Raw genomic sequence first — 21313 nt, 5'->3', positions numbered from 1 at the left:
AATCAGATTGGTCCACTTGATATCGATGGGTCAACTGTTAATGATCCTGCTCAGGTAGCTAACAAACTAAATGAATATTTTGCATCGACATTCACACATAAGGAGCTATTCAACAAGGGGAATGCCAGAGGTGTATTCAACTCTGGCAATAAGCTAGAGAATCTTGTAATAACTGAGAGTAAAGTGGAGGAGAAATTGTTGAAGATAAATACATTTTTTTTTTTTTTTTTGGTAGTTGTTGGCGCATAGGCTTCTGTGGCCATAATGCACCTCCCAAGGTTTTTGCAGTACTTTGATCCAAGCCAGAGGCGGGAATCGAACCCGCGACCTTTGGGTTGCCAGGCAGGCACTTTACCCACCCGGCTAGCCCAGTCAGCTGAGAGATAAATACAAGAAAGGCACCTGGGGCGGATGGGATCTATCCAGTTATATTAAAGGAGGCAGCAAAGGAAGTAAGCAAACCCTTAGCCGTAATTATGAGAGCTTCCTTGGACTCAGGGGAATTACCCATGGACTGGAGATGTGCAAATGTGACCGCAATTCACAAAGGAGGCTCAAGGGCGACAAAAGTAATTATAGACCTGTTAGTTTAACTTCTTTTCCCGGAAAATTAATGGAGGCACTGGTTAAAGAAGCACTGCAGGACAATCTAGACAAGACTTCACTTACAGCTCAGACACAGCATGGTTTTGTTAAGGGGAAGTCTTGCCTGACCAATTTGATTGGATACTATGATGCAGTCACAAAAGAACTGGATGCAGGGAATACTTGGATCTTAGAAAGGCTTTTGATACTGTTGCACATGGAAGACTGCTGCACAAATTGGAGCAGTGTGGCATTGGAGGCAAATTGCTGCTATGGATAAAGTGGTGAGAGGGAGAAGACAGAGAGTGGTAATCAATGTACACTGCTCATCGTGGACTAATGTTATTAGTGGAGTCCCTCAGGGTTCAGTATTGGGTCCATTATTGTTTTCTGTATTTATAAATGATACTGATGATGGTATATCAAGCTTAATGTCCAAGTTTTCAGACGATACGAAGGTTGGCAGGGTTGTCAAGGACACTACTGACACTATGCTACTGCAACAGGATCTGGAAAGGTTGAGCAGATGGGCTGAGAGGTGGAAAATGAAGTTTAACATTGACAAATGTAAAGTACTACATATGGGAAACAGCAACTCCAGAGCAATGTATCAACTCTGTGGTACTACACTGGCAGTGGCAGAGAATGAAAGGGAGCTGGGGGTGGTTGTGCAGGCAGATATGAAGTTTTCTGAGCAGTGCAGACATGCTGCAAGAGTAGCTCATGGTGTATTGTCGATGATATATAGGAATTTTTCTAGTAGGGATAAGGAGGTGATTATTCCCTTGTATAAGGCAATGGTTAGGCCACACCTAGAGTACTGTATACAAGTCTGGAGGCCTCATTTCAAGAATATGTAGAGATGCTGTAACGAGTACAGAGAAGGGCAACAAGATTAGTGAATGGAACAAAGGGGTGCTCTTACGAAGAAAGGCTTAAGTTTTGCAAATTACAGTGTCTGGAGACTAGGCACCAGCGAGGTGATCTGATAGAGGTGTACAAAGACTTGAATTGTTTGAGCATGCTCAATGCTGATGGGATTCTTCCTCTTGCTCAGAATAACCACCTGAGAGGGCATAAATTCAAATTGAGGAAAGACAGATGTAGGAGAGATGTGAGGAAATTTGCCTTTAGCCAGTGGGTGGTTGGTTGGTGGAACCGACTTCCATCCCTTGTCGTGGAAGTTGATAGCCTAAATAAGTTTAAGGCTCAGCTGGACAGGTATTTCGAATGAACAGAGGGGTGAAGTGGAAGTGGGTATTTTTATTTATTTTTTTATTTATTTTTTTTTTTTATTTTTATTTTTTTTTTTGGCTGATGCTGCATAAGCTTGCTTTCTTGCATCAAATGCCTCTATTAATGCTAATGCTAACTTATTTAGTCATTCAGTTCAATTACTGTTATTTCATTGTTAATATCGATTTAATTATGCATGATAGGAAACAATTTGTCATCATTTTGAGGGTTTTGGCATAAAGGTCTCCTGGGCTGTGTTGTTCATGGGAACTTCACAGAACTGGTTCATTCAAATGCAGAACCACATGATTTATCACAACATAAATATCTTAATAGCAACTTCAACAAGAAAATTTGGAAAAGAATGTGTGATAACATTTAACATAAATGATTGCTCACCATTATAAGCAATTTGCTAAGCAAAAAAAAAATCAATAAATCAATCAAGCTCATAAATTAATAAATTCTTCATTTGTGTAACCATCAAATTAAACAAACAAACAAAAAACTAAGAAACATGTATGTAAATAAAGAATTTATGTATATCGGACAAACTATACAAATATTCTCATTAACATTTTATCATCTTACTATGAGCTTTACCCACATCCAGGTTACAAAAAAAAAAAAAATGCTTACAATACTAGTCTTAAAGATAATCATGGGCTGATCTGCGTGCTGTGCAGGCTGAAAAACAGAAAATAACACATGGGGGAAAAAACCCAACTCCTTCCACCTGAGATCAACTAACTTCAAGCTTTTCTATTGCACGAAGATGATAATGACAATATCAAGATCAGCTCTGACTGAAGAGATCTTAAAGAATTCTTCTAGTTTCCAAAGGATGAATGCAAATCTCTCCAAACGAGTGAAAGGTAGAAAATGCTATTCAGTCACAAAAGAGTGATGTGGTATTATTAACAGAATTATTTATTGTCGTATTTTTTAATAAAATATGTAAAATACTATGTATATCCAGTATGACTAAACTTGGCTTTTATTTATTGGTTGTGGCTGTATCATTCTGTTATAAATTTGCAAATGAACCAAATGTGAATCTTGATATTGTCGTTATCATCTTCATCCAATAGAAAAGCAACCATAAAAATAAGGCCATTTTTCAACAGTGAAAAACATTAGTCTACAAGTGAGTGTATGACTATACAACTACTACAGTCATGTGTAAATTATTGACACTACAGTAATCACACAAAGTTTTAGGTGAGACTCCCAGTGATGCTTGACAATAAATACTATATACAGTAATCACCTCTGACTTGTATAGCGAAGCGAGCATGGCTATCACTGATATGCTATGAATATTGCACAGCACTATATAAATGACCCTGACTGAGTACTTTTAACAGGTGTTATTTTAACCGTACTAATTTATTACAGATATGAGAGCTGTTACTTTTCCCTTACTAATTTATTGTATTTTCTTATTTTAATCTATTATACTATTTTTTATATTACATAGTTTTTTGGGAGTTTTTTTGTGAAAAAAAAAAAAAACCCAAAAAACTATGTAATATAATATAATATAAAAGTACCATGCACAAGTTGCATGTTGAGAAGATGAAACAAGACACTTGTCAAAATTAGGATAACTAAGAGTAAGAACAGGTGCATGTATACTTGCATGTACACTAATGCTAGGAGTTAAGAAGATAAATCCGATAAATTTGAGGTGCTTGTCAAGACATCAAAGGCAGATATTGTTGGGATATCAGAGATGTGTCACACACATGAAAGGAATGCAGAATTGAAATTTGTGGAGTACAATGTGTACAGAAAGGATAGGAAGGGAGGAGGAGTTATGCTGTTAACTAAGAAACACAAAATCTAAGGCAGTGCATCCAGTTGACACTGGTGGACAATACAATGTTGAGTCAGTTTGGTATGACAAAAGCACTGGAAAAGGAAAAATTAGAAAGGGAATGTGTTACAGGCATAATGACAGATGAGTACAATGAACAACTATACAGGGAAATGAATGAGCCAGTAAATTAGAATGTCTTATAATAAGGGGATCTTAACTTCCCAGATATTGACTGGAACATGTAGGTTGGTTACTTGCATAACTTTTCTGGATTTATTGGATGACTGTTACTTACAGCACCATGTTCGAGGAGCAACCACAGTGAGTAAGAGATGAGACTTTGTGGTAGAGAAGTGATCTGGTTATCAGCCGTGATTATTCATGCATTAAGAATCTGCATATAAAGGAACCACTAAATGGCAGTGATCACAGTGTGCTCAGGTCAGATTTACTCAAAAAGATAACTACCATTAGGGGTAAAGGGAAGGGTTTTTGCTTTTCCATAAAGGTGACTACGGTGGCCTGAGATAGTATTTAAATTCTATACGGTGGGACTAACTGATGATGTTACCAATAGCAAATTCTAAATGGGAAGCATTCAAGGAAGTAATCATTGAAGCTACTAGGCTTTTTGTCACAACTATGAATTACTGTTTAAGGTTTAGGCCTAAATGGATGGCAGTTGAACTAATGAGACTTGTGGTAGAGAAGAAAAATTCATGGGATACATACAAATTATCATGTGGCACAGAAGACTATGGTAGTAATAAGCTAGTCTGTAGGTTAGACAACAAAAGGCAGATTATGAGAAATCTTTGGCAAAGGATGCAAAGAAAAACAAGAAAGAGTTCTTTACTTATGTAAACTCTAGAAGGGGATGAATCAGATTGGTCCACTTGATATTGATGGTTCCACTGTTGATGAACCTGCAATGGGAGCTAACAAAATAAATGAGTATTTTGCATCTACATTCACATGAAGAGTTATTCAGGGAGGGGAATGCCAGAGGTGAATTAAAATCTGGCAATGAGCTAAATGTTGTAATAACTGAGAGCAAAGTGCAGGATAAACTGTTGAAGACACCTGGGGTGGATGGAATCTATCAAGTTATATTAAAGGAGGCAGCAAAGGAAGTAAGCAAACCCTTAGCCATAGTTATGAAAGCTTCCATGGACTCTGGCGGAGGATCCCATGGACTGGTAACGTGCAAATGTGTCCCCAATTAACCAAGGGGGATCAGAGGGTGATATGAATAATTACAGACCTGTAAGGTTAACTTGTGTTCCAGGGAAAATAATGGAATCACTGGTTAAAGAAGCACTGCAAGATGATCTAGACGAGACTGCGGTTATAGTTCAGACACAGCATGGGTTTGTTAAGGGGAAATCTTATCTGACAAATTTGATGACACTATGATATGGTCACAAAGAAAATGGATGCAAAAAATAATTTTGATACCACATACTTGGAATTTAGATAGGCTTTTGATACTGTTGCAGATGGATGACTACTGTACAAATTAGAGCAGTATGGCTAATGTTATTTGTGCAGTAGCCCAGGGTTCCATGTTGGGTCCACTGTTGTTTTCTATATTTATCAATGATATTGATAAATATAGAAAACAACATAATGATATATCAGGCTAATCTCAAAGTTTGCAAATGATACAAAGGTTGGCAGGGCTGTTAAGGACAGTAATTGCAGTGTGCTATTGGATTCTGAAATGTTGTAACAGGATTCTGACATGTTGAGCAGATGGGCTGAGAAGTGGCAACTCAAGTTTAACATCGACAAATGCAAACTACTGCATGTAAATAGAAGTAACCCCAGAGAAATGTACCAGCTATGTGGTACTACACTTAGGGTGAAAGAAAATTAAAAAGACTTGCGAGTAATTATACAGTCAGATATTGAAAACTGTCTGACTTCAATCGGAACATTGACAAATGCAAAGTACTACATATGAGTAGAAGTAATCCCAGAGAAACGTACCAACTGTGTGGTATGATGGTAGAAAATGAAAAAGATCTGGGAGTAATTGTGCACTCGTATGAAGTTTTCTGACAGGGTGCCAGAGCAGGACATGGGCTATTGTCAATGATATACAGGAATTTTATCAGTAGGGAAAAGGTGATTATCCCTTTGTATAAGGCAATGGTCAGGCCACGCCCTGAATACTGTATACAGGTCCCAAGGCCTCATTTTAGGAAGGATGTTGAGTTCTTTGAGTATGTACAGAGAAAGGCAACAAGTTTGGTAAGGGGAACATAGGGGTCCTCTTACCAAGAAAGGCAGGTGTTGGAGAATAGGCACCTGCGAGGTGATCTGATTGAGGTGTATAAGGCCTTGAATTGGTGAAATTGGGTTCAGCACACTGAATTCCGATGGGATTCTTCTGCTTTCTGAGATTACAATCTGAGAGTGCATAAATTCAAACTGAGGAAAGACGGTTGTAAAATATATGTGGGGAAATTTGCCTTTAGCCAGGGAGTGATTAATTGCTGAAATAAACTTCCATCTGTCAAAGTGAAAGTTGATAGCTTAAATGAATTCAAGGAAGAACTGGACAAACTTTTAATGGGAATAGATGAGTGAAATTGTTTTTTTTTGTCTGATGCTACATAAGCTCATACACTTGCTTTCTTGCATCATATGCCTCCATTATTACTACTAATATGGCATTAAAAGCAAGTTGCTACAATGTATAAAAGAATGGCTGAGTGGGAGAAGACAGAGAGTGGTAATCAATAGACACTGCACTGTGTGGACTACAGTTTTACCCCCATATCCGCTGATTCAGTTACCTGCAGTTAACCACGGAAAAAAAACGAAAACAATTAACACATAATACTCGCGTGTCCAATACGATGCTTGCCTTTATATTTTACAACGTTGATTTTAAATAGCTTCCCTTTATTTTTACAATGTCACGTATGGTTTGATCACCAACATTATAATGGTTCTTTAAAGATTTAATGGATGCATGTTTTCAAACTTTTGAATAATTTAAAAATTTTGTTTAATTTGAAAGCACAACCCTTGCAGTTTCCCATCATTTTTGCGATATCTAAACAAAAAAAAAGTTACTATAAAAAAAAATCGCGACATCCCTGACATAAATAACAAAACAAAATTTTTTCCTTTTGCGGTGCAACGGAACACAACAATCAACGCGATGCACTAAATCAAACTAAACATTTGGTCTCTTTTTTTTTTTTTACTGTTTTCAGCGGTACGTGTGAAGACAGCGGGGATTGCAAGATAATAGGTACACTAATTTCCCAATGACTACTTATAACGCCTTATAAAATTATTTTGATCATTGAATAAATCCACAAAAGTCTTGCTAGGTGCAAGTGACCAATCCACAAGTTCCCATCAATATCTGGGATGTTAAAATCCCCCATTATAAGACATTCTGATTTACTGGCCCATTATATCTCTGTACAATTGTTCATTATACTCATTAGAGTCATTAGGCCTATAACACACTCCTACTCTCGACTTCGTTTTCCCAGAGCTTATGTCACACCAAAACTGACTCAACATTGCACCATCCACCGATGTCAACTGGATACACTCCCTTAGATTTTATGATTTCCTTAACTAACAGAATCACCCCTCCCTCTCCTACCTTTTATGTACACACTGTACTCTGCAAATTCCAATTCTGCATTCCTTATCTCTGTGTGACACCATGTGTCTGATATCCCAACAACATCAGCCTTTGATGTCTTGACCAGCACTTCAAATTCATCAAATTTATTTACTATACTCCTAGCATTGATGTACATGCTAAGTGAATCACAGTACCTGACCTTCATAGAATTGCATATGGAAGAAATAGTACTCATCAGTTAAATATATATAAATTTTAGCAGGAAGGTATGGGACGAGGGATATTCCTCATTCCTGTGGCACTTGTATTAAAGTTTGGAGCTACAATTCACTGAAACAACAGTATCAGTTATGTAAGTGAATCACAGTCCCCGCCTTTTATACAAAGGCAAAATGTGAGGGGGGGGAGTAGTATTATTCCCATATCTTGCTGTTAAAACGAATATTTTATGGAGTATTTTTCCCATATATTACATAAAAGTCGGGAACTTCAATTCACGATTCATTTACTTAACCAATACTGTTATGTAAATCAAATACAAAATATAATATCAAGAGAGTATCCCGACTGGAATCACCTTTAAAACTGAATCCATATTACTGTACTTGTTGTGAACTATTATTGAATTTCTCACAAAATGAATGGCTTTATATGTTGCAAATGTAGAGTAACAATGACATACAGTCTAGGCAACAGGCAAAACAAACTGGTGTTTGTAAAACACTAGTTTATGTTATGCGGTGTTTATTTTATTTTTTTTTTTTTTAAGTCAACTCACCCTAATTTCTCTCTACTCTTGTAAGATTAAAAATTTGATAAATTTGAAGTGCTGGTTTAGACATCCAAGTTGGATATTGTTGGGATATCAGAGACTTGGTGCCACTCACATATAAGAGATGCAGAATTGCAATTTGGGGAGTACAATGTGTACAGAAAAGAATGACAGGATAGAAAGGGAGGAGGGGTTATGCTGTTAGTTAAGAAACACATAAAAACCAAGGAAGTGAAGCCAGTCGACGTCGCTGGACAGTGCAGTGTCGAGTCAGTTTGGTGTGACATAAGCATTGGGAGATCAAAATTGAGAGTAGGAGTGTGCTATAGGCCTAATGACTCTGATGAGTATAATAAGGAACTGTACAGGGAAATAGAGTGGGCCAGTAAATCAGAGAGTCTTATAATGGGAGATTTTAATTTCCCAGATATTGACTGGAATTTGGGGGCTGGTTACTCAAGCACTAGCAGGGCTTTTGTGGATTTATTGGATGATTGTTTTCTACATCAGCATGTTCGGGAGGCAAATAGAGGGAGTAATACTCTTGATTTGATTATCAGCAGTGATTCTTCATGCATTAAGAATCTGCAGATAAATGAACCACTAGGTGGCAGTGATCACAGTGTGCTGAAGTGGGATTTACTCAAAGAGGTAACTACCATTAGGGGTAAAGGGAAGGGTTATTGCTTCCGTAAAGGCGACTACGATGGACTGAGACAGTATTTAAATTCTATACAGTGGGACCAACTGATGATGTTACCAACAGCAAATTCAAAATGGGAAGCATTCAAAGAACTTATCTTGGAAGCTACTAGGCTTTACATACCAACTAAGAAATATTGTTCAAGGTTTAGGCCAAAATGGATGTCAGATGAACTAATGAGGCATATGGCAGAGAAGAAAAATGCATGGGATACTTACAAATTAACACATGACACAGAAGCCTATGATAGATACAAGTTGATATGCAACCAAGTTACAAAGGAGGTTAGGCAGGTGAAGGCAGATTACGAGAAATCCTTGGCAAGGGATGCAAAGAAAAACAGCAAAGAGTTCTTTACTTATGTAAACTCTAGAAGGAAGGGGATGAATCAGATTGGTCCACTTGAGATCGATGGGTCAACTGTTGATGACCCTGCTCAGGTAGCTAACAAACTAAATGAATATTTTGCATCGACATTCACACATGAGGAGTTATTCAGCGAGGGGAATGCCAGAGGTGTATTCAACTCTAGCAGTAAGCTAGAGAATCTTGTAATAACTGAGAGCAAAGTGGAGGAGAAATTGTTGAAGATAAACACAAGAAAGGCACCTGGGGTGGATGGGATCTATCCAGTTATATTAAAGGAGGCAGCAAAGGAGGTAAGCAAACCCTTAGCCATAATTATGAGAGCTTCCTTGGACTCAGGGGAGGTACCCATGGACTGGAGATGTGCAAATGTGACCCCAATTCACAAAGGGGGATCAAAGGCTGACACGAGTAATTATAGACCTGTGAGTTTAACTTCTGTTCCCGGAAAATTAATGGAGGCACTGGTGAAAGAAGCACTGCAGGATCATCTAGACAAGACTTCAGTTATAGCTAGGACACAGCATGGTTTTGTTAAGGGTAAGTCTTGCCTGACCAATTTGATTGGATACTATGATGCAGTCACAAAAGAACTGGATGCAGGGAATAACTTTGATATTATATACTTGGATCTTAGAAAGGCTTTTGATACTGTTGCACATGGAAGACTGCTGCACAAATTGGAGCAGTGTGGCATTGGAGGCAAATTGCTGCTATGGATAAAGGGGTGGTTGAGGGGGAGAAGACAGAGAGTGGTAATCAATGGACACTGCTCATCGTGGACTAATGTTTTTAGTGGAGTCCCTCAGGGTTCAGTATTGGGTCCTTTATTGTTTTCTGTATTTATAAATGATATTGATGATGGTATATCAGGCTTAATGTCCAAGTTTGCAGACGATACGAAGGTTGGCAGGGTTGTACACTACTGACACTATGCTGCTGCAACAGGATTTGGAAAGGTTGAGCAGATGGGCTTCGAGGTGGCAAATGAAGTTTAACATTGACAAATGTAAAGTACTACATATGGGAAACAGCAACCCCAGAGCAACGTATCAACTCTGTGGTACTACACTAACAGTGGTAGAGAATGAAAGGGACCTGGGGGTGGTTGTGCAGGCAGATATGAAGTTCTCTGAGCAGTGCAGACGGGCTGCAAGAGTAGCTCATGGTGTATTGTCAATGATATATAGGAATTTTTCTAGCAGGGATAAGGAGGTGATTATTCCCTTGTATAAGGCAATGGTCAGGCCACACCTAGAGTACTGTATACAGGCCTGGAGGCCTCATTTCAAGAAGGATGTAGAGCTGCTGGAACGGGTACAGAGAAGGGCAACTAGATTGGTGAATGGGACAAAGGGGTGCTCTTACGAAGAAAGGCTTAAGTTTTGCGAATTACAGTGTCTGGAAACTAGGCACCAGCGAGGTGATCTGATAGAGGTGTACAAAGCCTTGAATGGTTTGAGCATGCTCAATGCTGATGGGATTCTTCCTCTTGCTCAGAATAATCACCTGAGAGGGCATAAATTCAAATTGAGGAAAGACAGATGTAGGATAGATGTGCGGAAATTTGCCTTTAGCCAGCGGGTGGTTGGTGGGTGGAACAGACTTCCATCCCTTGTCATGGAAGTTGATAGCCTAAATAAGTTTAAGGCTCAGCTGGACAGGTATTTCGAACGAACAGAGAGGTGAAGTGGAAGTGGTTATTTTTATTTATTTATGTTACTTTTTTTTTTTTTTTTTTTTTTTTTTTTTTGGCTGATGCTGCATAAGCTTGCTTTCTTGCATCAAATGCCTCTTCTAATGCTAAGTTCAGAACTGCCTTGGGATTCGAAACTTTGGACATTGCAAATGTACATGACTGCATTGACTCGCATGCAAATGACTTAGATGATGCAACTCTCCCTAAAATTGACAAGCAAGCTGCATATGAATAAAGGAAAAGAATTGTGAAGTGGCACCAAAAGAATTTAACAGAAAATTGTTTGGGAGATTTACATGGCCTGAGACAATTATGAATGGAGATCCGAATGTTGAACGTATTATCAAGATACAGCAAATTTTACAAGATGGGATTCTGTGCTACAAAGCCTTGTATGCCGAGAAAAAGAAGAAACGATTTCACCACCTATTGAAATACCTAAATAAACAAAAAAGCTTTTTTCCTCATCTCTCATGATGTTACCTTTTCTTTAATTTTTTTTTTTTAATTTCATATCCTTTTAATTGGCTATCAAGCGTAAATCGTTTATAGATTTATTATAATTTGTTTATAGACTGTTTCTCTGGTAGCATTCAATTAAAAACCCATTATAATTATACCTCAATCAGGCCGGTTTCACATAACACGTTACAGTTTCGGTGCCAATTATCAGTGCTATGCGGGGTATTGCTGTATACCATATTTCTGTGTTTCAATGAAGATACACACTCACAGCATAGGTGAAGTGGAGTGAAGATCTAATCAGAAAGCTCTCTCTCTCTCGAATTTGAAGTGTCGCTTCTCGAAACTCATTGCAATATAGAGTAACGCCGATGTTGAGTAAATCATACACGAACAAAATTAGATCGAATTTAGTTCTTACCTTGATAAGGTTTTATTAAGGAGTGTTCTCTCTTTAAATAATCATTCATTCCTAAATGACCTACAACTAGATGAAAAAAGCACCAAACGGCACACATTGACAAATCCTGCTTCTCAAGCCACGCCATGTTCAAAACACTAATCCCGAATTAACCAACAGAGTAATCTAATCTTGATCAATCCAACCCGTGACTCCACTCGCTACGTTGCTCTACACCTAACAACAAAATATAAATCGAATTAAGAATTTATATTCAGTTTATCAGAACACATAACTGTAGTTCTAATAACTTATTAACCAAAAAAAAAAAAAGGCGGAAATTCGATAAATATCATTTGGAAATTTTAACAACCTTATAATACATCTGATAACCTTTATGGCTAAAATCCATTATTTGGATAACCATTTGTCTCCGCGCAGTGGGCGTGGTAGTAGAACGAATTGATTGTTCGGTCGAGTTCTGTGATTATTATGAAGACGTTTTGTTTCTGATCGTTTTGTGTTCAAGAGGAGGGGGATACTTAGCATAGGTGTGGTGTCGTTCCCCCATTCCGCTGTTTTAAAATCGGAAAACAAGTTCGCCAGCGGTAAGAAGAAAGATAAACACCATAGGAATATCAACCTAGGAGGAGAATGGGCGGGGGATAACAGTGAGTGGCACTGGCCATTCAGAGTATGCAGCGAAGATTGAAGGCCGTCATAAAAACAAAAGGTTTCAGCACAAATATTACATGATATAATAAAAGTTCTTTTTTTTTTTTTTTTTTTGACTAAAGGAAGCTATCCAGATATTAATGGTAGGTCAGTGTGTAAACTAGTCTGTAATCAAGTCACAAATGAAGTTAGGCAGGCGAAGACAGATTACGAGAAATCTTTCGTAAAGGATGCTAAGAAAAACAGCAAGATTTTCTTTATTTATAAAAACCCCAAAAGGAAGGGAATGAATCAGATTATCCACTTGATATGAATGGTTTGATTGTAGTTTGATCATTCTCAGATAGCTGCCAAATTAAATGAATAGTTTGCATCTACATTCACACAAGGAATTCTGTGAGGAAATTTTAGCATTTAGCATTAGCATTAGTAGAGGCATATGATGCAAGAAAGCAAGCTTATTCAGCATCAGCCAAAAAAAAAAAAAAAAACACACCACTCCCATTTCACCCCTCCGTTCGTTCGAAATACCTGTCCAGTTGAGATTTAAATTTGTTTACGCTATCAACTTCAACAACAAGTGATGGAAGTCGGTTCCACCAACCAACCACCCGCTGGCCAAAGGCAAATTTCCGCACATCTATCCGACATCCGTCCTTCCTCAATTTGAATTTATGCCCTCTGAGCTGATTATTCTGAGCAAGATGAAGTATCCCATTGGCATTGAGCATGCTCAAACCATTCAAAGCCTTATACACCTCTATCAGATCACCTCTCCGGTGCCTAGTCTCCAGACTCTGTAATTTGCAAAACTTAAGCCTTTCTTCGTAAGAGCAACCCTTTGTTCCATTCACTAATCTTGTTGCCCTTCTCTGTACCCGTTCCAGCAGCTCCACATCCTTCCTGAAATGAGGCCTCCAGACCTGTATACAGTACTCAAGATGTGGCCTAACCATTGCCTTATACAAGGGAATAATCACCTCCTTATCCCTGCTAGAAAAATTCCTCTTTATCATTAACAAGGCACCATGAGCTACTCTTGCAGCTCGTCTGCACTGCTCAGAGAACTTCATATCTGCCTGCACAATTATCCCCAGGTCCTTTTCATTCTCCACCACTGTCAGTGTAGTACCGCAGAGTTGATACGTTGCTCTGGGGTTACTGTTTCCCATATGTAGTACTTTACATTTGTCAATATTAAACTTCATTTGCCACCTCTCAGCCCATCTGTTCAACCTTTCCAGATCCTGTTGCAGCAGCATAGCGTCAGTGGTGTCCTTAACAACCCTGCCAACCTTTGTATCATCTGCAAACTTGGACATTAAACTTGATATCCCATCATCAATATCATTCATAAACACCGAAAACAACAACGGACCCAACACTGAACCCTGAGGAACTCCACTAATAACATTAGTCCACGTTGAGCAGTGTCCATTGATTACCACTCTCTGTCTTCTGCCACTCAACCATCCCCTTATCCATAGCAGCAATTTGCCTCCAATGCCACACTGCTCCAATTTGTGCAGCAGTCTTCCATGTGCAACAGTATCAAAAGCCTTTCTAAGATCCAAATATATAATATCAATGTTATTCCCTGCATCCAGTTCTTTTGTGACTACATCATAGTATCCAATCAAATTGGTCAGGCAGGACCTGCCCTTAACAAACCCATGCTGCGTCTGAGCTATAACTGAAGTCTTGTCTAGATGATCCTGCAGTGCTTCTTTAACCAGTGCCTCCATTAATTTACCTGGAACAGAAGTTAAACTAACAGGTCTATAATTACTTGTGTCAGCCTTTGATCCTCCTTTGTGAATTGGGGTTACATTTGCACATCTCCAGTCTATGGGTACCTCCCCTGAGTCCAAAGAAGCTCTCATAATTATGGCTAGGGGCTTGCTTACTTCCTTTGCTGCCTCCTTTAATATAACTGGATAGATCCCATCCACCCCAGGTGCCTTTTTTATGTTTATCCTCAACAAACTCTCCTCCACTTTCCTCTCAGTTATAACAAAATCATCCAGCTCACTGCCAATGTTTACTTTACCTACATCATTCTCCTTCCTGAATAACTCCTCATGCGTGAATGTAGATGCAAAATACTCGTTTAAATTGTTAGCCACCTGAGCAGGATCCTCAACTGTTGAACCATCAATATCCAGTGGACCAATCTGATTCATCCCTTTCCTTCTTGAGTTTAAATATGTAAAGAACTCTTTTCTGTTTTTCTTTGCATCCTTTGCCAAGGATTTTTCGTAGTCTGCCTTTGCCTGCCTAATCTACTTTGTGACTTGGTTACAGACCAACTTATATCTATCATAGGCTTCCATGTCACCCATTAATTTGTATGTATCCCATGCATTTTTCTTCTCTGCCACATGTCTCATTAGTTCATCTGACAACCATTTAGGCCTAAACCTTGAACAATATTTCTTAGTTGGTATGTAAAGCCTGGTAGCCTCCAAGATTAGTTCCTTGAATGCCTCCCATTTTAAGTTTGCTGTTGGTAACATCATCAGTTGGTCCCACTGTATAGAATTTAAATACTGTCTCAGACCATCATAGTCGCCTTTACGAAAACAAAAACCCTTCCCTTTACCTCTGATGGTAGTTACCTCCTTGAGTAAATCCCACTTCAACACACTGTGATCACTGCCACCTAGTGGTTCATTTACCTGCAGATTCTTAATGCATGAAGAATCACTACTGATAATCAGATCAAGAGTATTGCTCCCTCTTGTTGCCTCACGAACATGCTGATGTAGAAAACAATCATCCAATAAATCCACGAAAGCCTTGCTAGTGTGCGAGTGACCAACCCACAAATTCCAGTCAATATCTGGGAAATTAAAATCCCCCATTATAAGACTCTCTGATTTACTGGCCCACTCTATTTCCTTGTACAATATCTTATTATACTCATCAGAGTCATTAGGCCTATAGCACACTCCTACTCTCAATTTTGCTTTCCCTATGCTTATGTCACACCAAACTGACTCGACACTGCCCTGTCCATCGATGTCAACTGGCTTCACTTCCTTGGACTTTATGTGTTTCTTAATTAATAGCATAACCCCTCCTCCCCTCCTGTCCTGTCTATCCTTTCTATACACATTGTATTCCCCAAATTCCAGTTCCGCATTACTTATATCTGTGTGACACCACGTCTCTGATATCCCAACAATATCTGCCTTTGATGTTTTGAGCAATACCTCAAATTCATCAAATTTATTTACCAAACTCCTAGCATTGGTGTACACGCAGGTATACATTCACCTGTTTCAATTCTTAGCTACCCTAACACAACCCATGTGTTTACTTGTACCGCAATGACTCCCAGCAGTCTCTGAAATATCCTGCATCTTGTTTTTCAGGCTTCTGCTCATTTCAATAGAAGCAGTGCAAGAATCACTTCCACCTCTGCCAGTGGCTACTGTTAATCTATTAGTCCTTGTATCCCCCCCCCAACTAGCAGTTTTCCGACCCACCTAACACTGCCTCGACAGCATCAGCAAAAATTCTTGCACCCTTTCTATTTAAGTACATTAAATACAGAACACAAGCTTATTAAACTGTAACAGTGAACTTAATGATTTCTTAATAACTAAAGGCAAAGTGAAGGAGAAATTGTTGAAGTTAAACATAAGAAAGGAAGCAGCTGGGGTGGATGGGATCTATCCAGTTATATTAAAGGAGGAGACAAATGAAGTACGCAAACTCGTAGCCATAATTATGAGAGTATCTTAGATTCAGGGGAAATCCCCGCGGAATGGAGTTGTGCAAATGAATTCCCAAATCACAAGGCGGGACTTAAGTATCAGATGAGTAATTACAGACAACTTAGACTTAGACAAGACTTGTTGTACACTTTGGGCCTAATGGCATTAAGAGTAAAAGATCTACAGATTTACACAACAAGTACAGGCCAATGTTGAAAAAAATTCGCGAGTTGGGATTGTATGTGAATATGTGCGTGTGTGAAATTCTGCCCAGACAGGATAGGAGGGAGTATATGATGAGAGCCTCGTTGATCCAATCAGCCCGGGAGAGATTGTGCAAGGCTCAAGGGGGAGAATTTTTTTCAGCCTGGTCTGTGCATATTGACAGGAGATACTGCTTCTACAGGTATGGCGTACACTTAAATAGAAAGGTGACAAATGGGCCTGGAGTACTGGGGTCCATTGTTTAATAATTTTCAAATAGATATTTACAGTATACCCAGTATACTGTAATTTGTACTTATATTTTATTTTATACTGGGTATACTGTAAATATCTATTTGAAAATTATTAAATAGAAAGGGTTTAAGAATATTTGCTGATGCTATCGACGCGCAGTCATGTGGACAGAAAACTGCTAGCTTGGGAGGGTACACAGACTGAAAGGTTAACAGTGGCCGCAAGTGCAGGCAAAAGTGATTCTTAATTTACTTCTATTAGAATGAGCCACAACCTGGAGAGCAAGGCAATGGAGCTTTTCAGGAATGCTGGGAGGCATAATGGAACAAGTAAATACATGTGCTGTGTTAGGGTGACTAAGAGTAGAAACAGGTGCATGTACACCAAGGCTAGAGAGAGAGAGAGAGAGAGAGAGATAGAGAGGGAGAGAGAGAGAGAGAGAGAGAGAGAGAAGTAGAACAGGAATCACCAAGAAAGAGAACAATGATAATATACAGCTTAGGACGCTTGGTGTGCCAAGCCCATACTCACCAGATGTGAGCCCCTGTTAAGAAACACAAAATCTAAAATCTAAGAGAGTACACCCAACTCATGTTAGTGGACAATGCAATGTTCAGTCGGTTTGGTGTGACATACGCACTGGGAAAGGAAAAATGAGGGTAGGTGTGTCCTAGGACTAATCAATCTGATGAGTATAATAAGCAATTCTGAAGAGAAATAGTGTGGGCCAGTCAATCAGAATGTCTTATAATGAGAAACTTGAACTTTCCAGATATTGACTGGAACTTGTGGATTTGTCACTCGCACACTATAAATACTTTTGTGAATTTATCGGATTACTGTTTTCTAGAGTAACATATTCGAGAGGCAACAACAGGGAGTAATGCTCTTGATATGATTATCAGCAGTGATTATTCATGCATTAAGAATTTGCAGATCGAGGAACTAGGTTACAGTGATCAAAATGTACTGATGTGGGAATTACTTAAAGATGTAACTACCATCAAGGCTAAGGGATAGGGATTTTGCTTTCGTAAAGGTGACTCAGATAGTTTTAAATCCTGTACGTGGGATCAACTGTTGATGTTACCAACGGTTGAATTCTAAATGGGAAGCCTGCAGGGACTTAATTTTGGAGGCTATTAGGCTTTTCAATTCGACTAAGAAATACTGTTCAAGGTATTTCAATTCAAGGTTCGATTCATCTGACGCCTAAATGGGCGTCAGATGAATTAACGAGACTCGTGGCGGAGAAGAAAAATGTATAGGATGCATATAAATTATCAGGTGACACAGAAGCCTATGACAGACGTAAGTTAGTCTGCCATAGGCTTCTGTCATCAAGTCACAAAGGAGGTTAGGCAGGCGAAGACAGATTACGAGAAAACTTTGGCAAATGATGCAAAGAAAAACAGCAAAGACTTCTTTACTTATGTAAATTATAGAAGGAAAGGGATGCCTCAGATTGGACCACTTAAGTAGGTGGGTTTGACGAATGATGATCCTGCTCAAATAGCTGATAAACTGAATGAGTGTTCCAGCATCTACATTCACACGAGGAGTTATTCAATGAGGTGAATGCGTTTATCAGGCAGCTAAGTGATTTTATAATAACAGAGAGCAAAGTGGAAAAGTATTTGTTGAAATGAAACAGAAGAAGGCACCTGAGGCAGATGGAATCTATCCAATTATGTTGAAGGAGGACTCAAAGGAAGTAAGCAAACCTTAGACAGAATTACGAGAGGATCCTTAATGTCAGGAGAGGTCCCCATGGACCGGAAATGGTAGATGTATCCCCGATTCACAAAGGGGAATCAAACAGTGACAGGAGAGATTATACACCTGTTAGTTCAACTTGTGTTCCAGGGAAAATATTGGAGTCACTGGTTAAAGAGATAATAGGGGATCACCTAGACAAGACTTTAGCAATAGTTCAGACACAGTATGGGTTTATTAAGAGGAAGTCTTGTCTCACCAATTTTATTGGATACAATGATATGATCACAAAGGAACTGGATTCAAAATATAATTTTGATATCATATACTTGGATTTCAGGGAAGCTTCTGATAATGTTGCATATGGAACACTGCTGTACAAATTAGAGCGGTATGGCATTAAGAGCAAGTTGCTACAATGGGTAAAGTGATGGTTGAGTGAGAGACGGAAAAGAGTGGTAATAAATGGACACTGCTCTACGTTGACTAATGTTATTAGTGCAGCCCCCCCAGGTTCAGTGCTAGGCTCATCGTTGTTTTGCGTATTAATTAATGATATCAATTAAGGTATATCAGGCTTAATGTCCAAGTTTGCAGATGATACAAAGGATGGCAGAGTTGTTAATGATAGTAAAGACAGTATGCTACTGCAACAGGATCTAGAAAAGTTAGATGGATGAGAAATGGCAACTGAAGGTAACATTGACAAATGCAAAGTGCTGAATGTGGGTAGCAGCAACACCAAGATAAACGTACCATCTGTGTGGTACTACACTCAAGGAGGTGGACAATGAAAAAGATCTGGGGATAATTGTGCAGTCCGATATGAAGTTCTCTGGACAGTACAGACGGGCTGCCAGAGAAGGTCTAGATTTCTGTCAATAATATATAGGAATTGTGCTAGCAGAGAAAAGGACTTGATTATACGTTTGTATAAGGCAATGATCAGTCACTCCTTGAGTACTGCACTGGAGGCCTCATTTTAAGAATGATGTAGAGTTTCCAGAATGAGTATACAGAGAAGGGCAATGAGATTGGTGAGAGGAACAAAGCGGTGCGCTTACGAAGAAAGGCTAAAGTTCTGCAAGTTGCTGGAGACTAGGAACATGCAAGGTGATGTGGTTGAGGTGTATAAGGCCTTGAATAGCTTGATTGGGCTCAATGCTGACGGGATACTTCTGCTTGCTCAGATTAAGAACATGAGGCTGAATAGATTCAAACTGAGGAATCACAGTTGTAGAATAAATGTGCGAAAGTTTACCTTTCGCCAACGGATAGTTGATTCCTGGACAGACTTACATCGGTTGTTGTGGAAGTTGGTAGCTTAAAAAAAATTTAAGGCTGAACTAGACAAACATTTGAAGTGACTGGATGGATGAAATGGGAAGGGTTTTTTTTTTTTTTTTTGGCTGCTGCTGTCTAAGCTTGGAAGTAATTAAAGAAGCTATTGGGCTTAGCATTAGCATTAGTAGAGGCATTTGATGCAAGAAAGCAAGCTTATGCAGCATCAGCCAAAAAAAAATAAATAAAAATAAATAAAAAATAACCACTTCCACTTCACCCCTCTGTTCGTTCAAAATACCTGTCCAGCTGAGCCTTAAACATATTTAAGCTATCAACTTCCACGACAAGGGATGGAAGTCTGTTCCACCCACCAACCACTCACTGGCTAAAGGCAAATTTCCGCACATCTATCCTACATCTGTCTTTCCTCAATTTGAATTTATGCTCTCTCAGGTGATTATTCTGAGCAAGAAGAAGAATCCCATCAGCATTGAGCATGCTCAAACCATTCAGGGCTTTATACACCTCTATCAGATCACCTCGCTGGTGCCTAGTCCCCAGACACCGTAATTTGCAAAACATAAGCCTTGCTTCAGAAGAGCACCCCTTTGTTCCATTCACTAATCTTGTTGCCCTTCTCTGTACTCGTTGCAGCATCTCTACATCCCTCTTGAAATGAGGCCTCCAGACCAGTATACAGTACTCTAGGTGTGGCCTGACCATTGCCTTATACAAGGGAATAATCACCTCCTTATCCCTGCTAGAAACATTCCTATATATCATCGACAATACAACATGAGCTACTCTTGCAGCCCATCTGCACTGCTCAGAAAACTTCATATCTGCCTGCACAACCGCGCCCAGGTCACTTTCATTCTCTACCACTGTCAGTATAGTACCACAGAGTTGATACGTTGCTCTGGGGTTGCTGTTTCCCATATGCAGTACTTTACATTTGCCAATGTTAAACTTCATTTGCCACCTCTCAGCCCATCTGCTCAACCTTTCCAGATCCTGTTGCAGTAGCATAGTGTCAGTAGTGTCCTTGAAAACCCTGCCAACCTTCGTATCGTCTGAAAACTTGGACATTAAGCTTGATATACCATCATCAATATCATTTATAAATACAGAAAACAATAATGGACCCAATATTGAAACCTGAGGGACTCCACTAATAATATTAGTCCACGATGAGCAGTGTACATTGATTACCACTCTCTGTCTTCTCCCCCTCAACCATTCCTTTATCCAATAGCAGCAATTTGCCTCCAATGCCACACTGCTCTAATTTGTGCAGCAGTCTTCCATGTGCAACAGTATCAAAAGCCTTTCTAAGATCCAAGTATATAATATCAAAGTTATTCCCTGCATCCAGTTCTTTTGTTACTGCATCATAGTATCCAAACAAATTGGTCAGGCAAGACTTCCCCTTAACAAAACCATGCTGTGTCTGAGCTATAACTGAAGCCTTGTCTAGATAATCCTGCAGTGCTTCTTTAACCAGTGCCTCCATTAATTTTCCAGGAACAGAAGTTAAACTAACAGGTCTATAATTACTTGTGTCACCCTTTGATCCTCCTTTGTGAATTGGGGTCACATTTGCACATCTCCAGTCCATGGGTACTTCCCCTGAGTCCAAGGAAGCTCTCATAATTATGGCTAAGGGTTTGCTTACTTCCTTTGCTGCCTCCTATAATATAACTGGATAGATCCCATCCACCCCAGGTGCCTTTCTTGTATTTATCTTCAACAATTTCTCCTCCACTTTACTCTCAGTTATTACACGATTCTCT

General features: G+C 39.1%; 1 protein-coding gene across 2 annotated transcripts in view; it reads right to left on the bottom strand.

Annotated features, from left to right (window-relative positions):
* The window catches only part of LOC150085684 (vesicular integral-membrane protein VIP36-like), a 236019-nt gene extending 223678 nt beyond the window's left edge, over positions 1-12341 (bottom strand). The window contains exons 1-2 of one of the 2 annotated variants that reach the window (XM_090373443.1): positions 12058-12134; positions 11686-11901 (exon numbers count right to left, since the gene is read on the bottom strand). In XM_090373443.1, coding sequence (XP_090229569.1) covers positions 11686-11812 — 127 coding nt within the window. In that variant the 5' untranslated portion in view covers positions 11813-11901; positions 12058-12134. Of the gene's footprint in view, positions 1-11685; positions 11902-12057; positions 12135-12292 lie in introns of those variants that run through there. The other variant, XM_090373444.1, reaches the window with a different exon arrangement.
* Between the last annotated feature and the right edge of the window lie 8972 nt (positions 12342-21313).

Source organism: Mastigoproctus giganteus, chromosome 5 (genome assembly GCF_048544385.1).
Source record: "Mastigoproctus giganteus isolate SK-2022 chromosome 5, ASM4854438v1, whole genome shotgun sequence".
Taxonomy (NCBI): domain Eukaryota; kingdom Metazoa; phylum Arthropoda; class Arachnida; order Uropygi; family Thelyphonidae; genus Mastigoproctus; species Mastigoproctus giganteus.
This window is presented reverse-complemented; position numbering and strand designations above follow the sequence as displayed.